This window comes from Sinocyclocheilus anshuiensis, unplaced genomic scaffold, assembly GCF_001515605.1.
Source record: "Sinocyclocheilus anshuiensis isolate Anshui unplaced genomic scaffold, SAMN03320099.WGS_v1.1 scaffold62, whole genome shotgun sequence".
NCBI lineage: Eukaryota > Metazoa > Chordata > Actinopteri > Cypriniformes > Cyprinidae > Sinocyclocheilus > Sinocyclocheilus anshuiensis.
The window spans coordinates 840,224-847,274 of record NW_015544180.1 but is presented as its reverse complement, the minus strand read 5'-3'; the positions used below and the strand labels follow the sequence as shown (position 1 = coordinate 847,274).

The 7,051-nt window shown below is 42.8% G+C and overlaps 1 protein-coding gene across 1 annotated transcript in view; it reads right to left on the bottom strand.

Annotated features, from left to right (window-relative positions):
• Positions 1-7,051, bottom strand: part of LOC107696345 (E3 ubiquitin/ISG15 ligase TRIM25-like) — a 23,054-nt gene that overhangs the window by 2,689 nt on the left and 13,314 nt on the right. The window contains exons 2-4 of the mRNA XM_016496642.1: positions 2,122-2,719; positions 1,840-1,935; positions 1,286-1,519 (exon numbers count right to left, since the gene is read on the bottom strand). Of these exons, the coding sequence (XP_016352128.1) occupies positions 1,286-1,519; positions 1,840-1,935; positions 2,122-2,679 (888 nt within the window). The 5' untranslated portion in view covers positions 2,680-2,719. The remainder of the gene's footprint in view (positions 1-1,285; positions 1,520-1,839; positions 1,936-2,121; positions 2,720-7,051) is intronic.

Genomic DNA, 7,051 nt, shown 5'->3' with positions numbered 1-7,051 from the left:
GCAGGGGGCCATGGCGGAGCAGACAGTTCAGGAGGCCATGGCGGAGCAGACAGTTCAGGGGGCCTCTACGGCCGGATCCCTATAGCCCCCCCCCCAAAATAGTCCTTGGTGGAAATTTCGGGTTCTGAGGCCCTCCGTGGGCCTGATGTAGGAGCAGCGGCCCTCGCTGGGCTTGACTCGGGAACTGTGGCCCTCCCTGGGCTTGACTTGGGAACAGGGGCCCTCTCTGGGCTGGACTTGGGAACAGGAGCCCTCTCTGTGCTTAACGTGGGAACAGGAGCCCTCTCTGGGCTTAACTTGGGAACGAGCGGCCGGGCTTGACAACAGAGCAGCCGGCGGGCTTGACAGAGAGCTGGATCGGGGCCGGATGCTCTCCAGACACCGGAGGATACCTTCCCTCCAGCGCAGTCCAGTGGTGTCTGGGAAGTCCACGGGGCAATGGTAATTGGCCCCGATCCAAAGCATTAAGCATGGCGTCGTCTAATGCCATCCTAACGGCGAGCCCGCAGAATTCCCGGGCGAACTCCACGAAGGGAATATCCCTGTGGGCTAGGGCGGCGAATCTCGCGGCGGTTTCCACAACCACGGGGAACGGGAAAAGCTAAATGTTTTAAAAACGGAAACAAATACGGGCAGAAGGGGCACAGCTTACTGTTAGGTCCGGTGGTCTGTCACGGTTGCTAATGTGAGGAACGAAGGAGCTCGGAGACGACGGAGAATATCATGGGGAACAATATTTATTTATCCAAATAAAGACTTACAAGAAGGAACACACACGTAGCACAAGGGATGGACGATAGACACCGGACAAAGGAACCAAGGAACAGAACCCACTATATGCACAAGACTAAACGAGGATAATTACTAAGACACACCTGAACAGAATGAACACAATCAACACCAGGAAAACTGGGTCACTGAGCACATTGAGAGCAAAACACAACACAGGAACAAAGGGGCAGGCCATGGGCGTGACACTGTCCTACAGTGTTTTTTTTTAAACAAGAGATTCCATGTGCAATGCAATATTTCATGGAAAATTGTTAAATTTGTGGAAAAACAGGTAAGCAGATTGCAAAACAGAATACAGAATGTTCCATGTTTGCAAAGTAACATTTAATTGCAAACCTATTATTTATTTTGTAAAGAAAGCTTTGTACTTCACTTGTATCATAATATTCAACAGCATTCACATACAAAAAAAGTGTTTTGGCGTGCCACTCGGACACTGTGGTGGGGTGGGTGTCAAGTTGACCAGCAAAGCCCTAGAAATTATTTGTATTACCTTCAGACAATGGATCTGATCATCAGTAATCATAAGCTTTTCGATCTTGGTTTGTCTTTTTCTGAGTTCTGTCAGCTCTTGATCCAGATGTCTGTGAAGTTCCTCTGCTCGATCTATCTCAGTCTTCTCCTGAGCTCTGATCTGCTCTTTAATCTCAGAGCGTTTCTTCTCAAGAGAGCAGATGAGCTCAATGAAGACCTTCTCAAAGTCATCCATGGTCTCTAGTGCTGAACTCTGTTGGAGAAAGATGTGATCATGCAGATCATTATTGTTTTGGCACACTAACCAAAATAAATGCAATTCATGCAAGCAATTTTTGGCAAGTTCTCTAAATGTTCAAGCAGTCAAATTAAGCTGCTTCTGTTCAGTGTAAACAGACAGTAAACAAGTGTTTGTCAGGCTACAAAATAAGATGTCTCAATAAAAACATGATGAACTGTTTGTCACTAGTTTTATAGCATTTTTGGATCTTAAAACCCATTGGTAACTGTCTACTTAACTACCTTTGTGTATCAAACAAACTTTAAACCTAAAGAAGACATAAAGAAACATACTGTAAGAAGCTTCAGAGCTTCACTGAGTTCCCGCTGACCTCTCTCTCGCTCCTGGATCAGCTTTTGACACAACACCTTTGTCTCCTTTAACTCTTCCTGAGGATGTAAACATACAAAATTAACAAAACAATAATTCACAAAAATAGACCCCTTTCCAGTCTGGTAAATGGGCATAACAAGGTGAATTGAAATGACTGTCTAAATAAAAACAAGATAATACAAAATAACAACAACAATTATTATTAAAATATTTTATGCATTTTTTATTACCGTCAATATTACCTTTTTCCTAGTCCATTCTGAATCCACAGACACAACACTGTGTCCTTTATGATTATCAGTACACAAACAACAAATACTCTGACAGTCGTCCTGACAGTAAATCTCCAGAAGTTTCCCATGCCTGAGGCAGATGTTCTCCTGAATGTTTCTGGAGGCTTTGACTAGTTTGTGCTTCATAAACGCTGGAGATTGATAGTGAGGCTGCAGGTGAGTTTGACAGAAGGAGGGCAAGCACTGCAGACATGACTTTACAGCTCTTCTCTTCTCTGTAGTGCAAACATCACAGTCCACAGCAGCCGTTTGTAGGGCCGTCTGCTGCAGCGTCTCCATCATCTCAGCTATCAGAGTGTTCTTCTTCAGTAGAGGTCTCTGACTGAAGCTCTCTCTGCATTGGGGACAGCGGTACGGCGGCCCCTGCTCCTTCTGGCCCCAGCAGTCAGTAATGCAGCTCATACAGTAACTGTGTCCACAGGGAATCGTCACCGGCTCCTTCAGTCCATCCAAACAGACTGGACAGCTGAACTGATCCACAAACCGACTCGCTGCTGATTCTGCCATTTCTTTCCAGTGAATTTTGACTTCTGTCTTGTAATAAGAGCTGTTTCGCCTAGAAAAGCAACAATATTTGTCAAATGCCATATTTCACTGAAGTTAAAGCATGGATACTGCCAAGATTTTACATCTAATAAAAAATTATACGAGCGAAGCTTGGGAATATGATTTCGTGAATCATCTATTAATTTTACAAACCGCTGGTCCACGGCATACAGCGTAATATAATACAGGTATAAATTCCTTTTTAATTGATTATTAAATTGTTTAAGTAAGGTTTATATCTAGTGTCCAAGACAGAGTTCAAGATAAATCCTTTCATTAATACTGGAGCTGCCAGTTTGCTAATAAGTTTCAAATGATTATTAAACAGCAAGCACGAATTATGCAAATGTGGCAGCACTTCCGGCACTCTCAGCATTCACTCTTTCAAGTAAACTGTATTAGTGGACTAATGTAATGAATAATGAATGAGTGTCACACTATTGTGGGAGATAGGCGCACAGAGACGAAGATGATTCAATAAGCATTTAATAATAATTCAAGATGATGAAGATCTAATAGACAAACAGGGAAACACAAGCTGCATACTCAACTACAATAGCTGACAACGAACTGAACTGAATGGGGAACTAAAGTACACAGACCAAATGAGGATAATTAACAAGACACAGGTGAACTAACTAATGAAATCAAGAGACAGAAACTAGGTCAATGAACAAAAGCAAGGTGGGAGAACAAGGAAACACAGAAAACAAGGTCCATACTGTCACAATAGGGGACAATTTCGGATTCAGCCAGAAGTTCCCAGAGACAAACATGTTGGCCCAGATCGTTGCTGCAATTTTTTTTTTTCATGGTTTGAGTGTTTAGGAATAAAATGTATTATATAAGTACAATATAGCTAGATCTCAAACAGTATACCATTGTCATTGTCCAGCCCTATAACTAAAAAATTAACTACGATTTTACTACAAATAAAACCATAAAAAACATGGTTATTGTAGTTATTCCATAACCACAAAGTAACTATTGTTTTGCTACAAAAAACAGTTTAACTATGGTATGTGTGTGGTTATACAAATGAGGTGATCAATACGCAAAAAAAAGGGTCCTATAAAAACACATGTGATCGGGACTCAGATATCGTACTCTGTTACAAACGTAACCTCGGTTCCCTGAGATACGGGAACGAGTATTGCGTCTTTGCTAGACGCTATGGGAAAAAAGTCATTTTTAAATCACGCAGTGAAACTGCACGGCCATTGGTTTCTGCAGTATGTTTTAAAAACGAACCAATGGCTTGGCAGCGGTGCTGCACAAACCTGTGGCAACCACACTTGCCAAAGCCCGCCAGAATGGGCGGAGTCATCTGGCTATATAAGCGGCCACTTTGCCATAGGATTCAGGTTACTTCGACTGAAGCGACTACTGAATCGTGCAGCTGCTTGGCAAGGCTAGCAACGCAGTACTCGTTCCCGTATCTCAGGGAACCGAGGTTACGTTTGTAACTGAGTACGTTCCCTTTTGATACTACACTCGTACTGCGTCTTTGCTAGACGCTATGGGAACAGTACAATCACGTCGTGCCGTGGCAGAGGAACGACAATGGTAATCCTTGTCTTAGGCACCTCAAGGCCCAAGAGAACAAGAACAATAAATCCCTCCAGGCTAACGGGCTAAGCCTCATGAAGGCCTCACCCAGCTGATAGATCGTTCCAGAAGACTTGCGCAGCCTCAGCACCCATGGGGGCCGAGAGCGCACAAGTAATCTCTCTGAAAAGTCTGGGCATATTATATCCAAGCTGCACTCAGAGCGAACTGCGTGTCAGTTAAGCAGAAAGAACCCTTGCCTGCAAGGCAGGGACATCCAGGTTATAGAACCTAGAAAAAGTGGACGGCGAGGCCCAGCCAGCCGCCGCACAAATTTCTGCAATGGTCATGCCGCTAGACCACGCCCACAAGGAGGCAGTGCCTCTAGTTGAGTGGGCTCGTACTCCAACGGGGCATTGTAGGCCTAAGGAAGAGTAGGCTAGCAAAATAGCACCAATTATCCACTTATGGCGCTTTTCCACTGCATGGTACGGCACGGAATGGCTCGGTACGATTCACTTTTTGGGGGTTTTCCACTGGGTACAGTACCTGGTAACTGGTACTTTTTTTAGTACCACCTCGGTTGGGGTTCCAAGTGAACCGTACCGTTACCAACATGTGACGTGTAAACTCTGCTGATCACGGATTGGCCGGAGAGAATCGTCACTACCTGCGTCACTGAACTTGCGACACAAACACAAAAGAACCGCTAGATTTAAATCAGCACAGCCAGCGAAGGATCGAACGCAACTGTTTGGAACGAGTGCACCTTTTTTTAACAACCAAAAAATTTTGCTGTCTGTTGCGGGAAAACAGACGTTCCTCTCCTTGATAGCAGAGGAGCGGATCCAGCAAGAGCTTGATGGGGCGATGCGGAATGAAAACGTTTTTTTAGGAGTCGTGGTAGTAGAGGCGGCGCAACTATAATGACATGTGAATAATCCCGCCCACTCTAAAGCGGTACTGAACTGCAGTGGAAACGCAAACCGAGCCGAACCGTGCCGTGCCGTACTGAGCCATGCCGAGCCGAGTCGTACCACGCAGTCGAAAAGCGCCATATTTAATCACACAGATTAGCAAAGAATATTATTACATAGGTGTAAATCAGATGCAAATACTATTATTAATACAATATGAGCACACATTTTTACCTAAAACCAAAACATTACCGCCATATACCATGGAAAAGAACAAAAAAGTACCATGGAAATACCACATTTTTTAGGACATGTAGCCTACACCATGGTTCTTTCTGAGTGTGGAGTACTATAAACCATGATATTTATAAAATACCACAGTTACTGTCCGAAATTATTGTAACATTACAGCCACAGCACTTTTCCTAAAGGGACAATTATTTGCAACATCTATATAAGTATAAGTTTATAATGAAGATCTGTCAACAGTAAAGAGCAGCATATTATCGGCTTCGCATGAAATGTTGTTTTCTAATTGTGGAAGACTGATCAAGTCCTCTTTTGTACCACTGGCAAACACGGAGGTAACCAAGTCTAAACACAGTGGTCACTTATTATAAAACTGATGTCTTTTTTATAGTCCAGAACAAATGGCTTTTTAGCCCTGAGAGATCTTTGATGACACAACATGAGGGAAAAAACGTCCATGTGAATATATGACTTGTTAGAACACGATTCAATGTTTTCCTATTAAGGGAACTGACCCAACAACTATTTTCAAATTGTTTTCCTAAGAAAGTGTCTGGGAAAATGCAAACTAAAAATGTACAAATAAAACTAAAAAGCTAACGGTTGCCCAGCATCTGTGTTTGTGTGGTTTCTGAGTTTCACAACGCATTCTGTGTAAAGCGTGAAATTCCCCCCACCCCGGTGTCTCGGTGGCAGGGTTAGCAGGTGGGAAAAACCATTATAGCCAGCTGGGTGAACAAGACGAGGAAGGATTTAAGAGCAATGCCACAAATGAGAAATGAGTGCTGCTAAATTGAGTAAAACATTGTCTGAGCTACAGTTCAGATGGTGAATAAGCCATTGTTAATGCACCAAATATCCATATGCATCCGGTACACATAAATGTTGAATACAACAATTGCCTAGGAGGACTACACATAAATTCAGATTCTGACCTCTGACCGCGAATTACTCGCATTCCAGTTAGTCCATTAAAAGCACACCAACATCGTGTAACTAGATTGCTTATGCTGTGTATCTGTGTTACGGGAATTCTTGTTCATTCAAATTCAAAACACAACAGACCAGATTTATTCTTTGCTTTTAAATCTAAATATGTACACATACTTATGTTAAATATTCTCTACTATCGCAGCTTCACTTGCAAACTTAAGATAATTATAAATCTGTCATAGGTTGATAAGAGCAAACATTTCGATTTGTTGAGCATCTCAACCAGCCATTCCAAGTAAACATCCACTAGCAGGCAATAATAGCTATGAGGAAATACTAATCTGGTTCATGTCTTTCCATAACATCCACAAACTCCTTTAAGCTATCAGACTCCTTAAGGTTATCAGAGAGGAGATCCACTCACACCAAAAACAATTACAGAAACAGGCAGTCCTAGCAAAGATGTTCTAATGCTAGACCACGAGAAAGCAGAAACATTACATCATGTCCACTGCAAGACCAGCAGTTTAGTAAAGTCAAGGCAGTCTTTTCATTATTTTTCCCTATGAGAACAAAGCATTGTTTTGAGTCACCATTCCTCTGGAAAATCTAAAAAGATCCCACACACTTACAGTGAGGGCCTGTCATACCAGAACTGAAGTAATGAAAACACCCGCCTTCACATT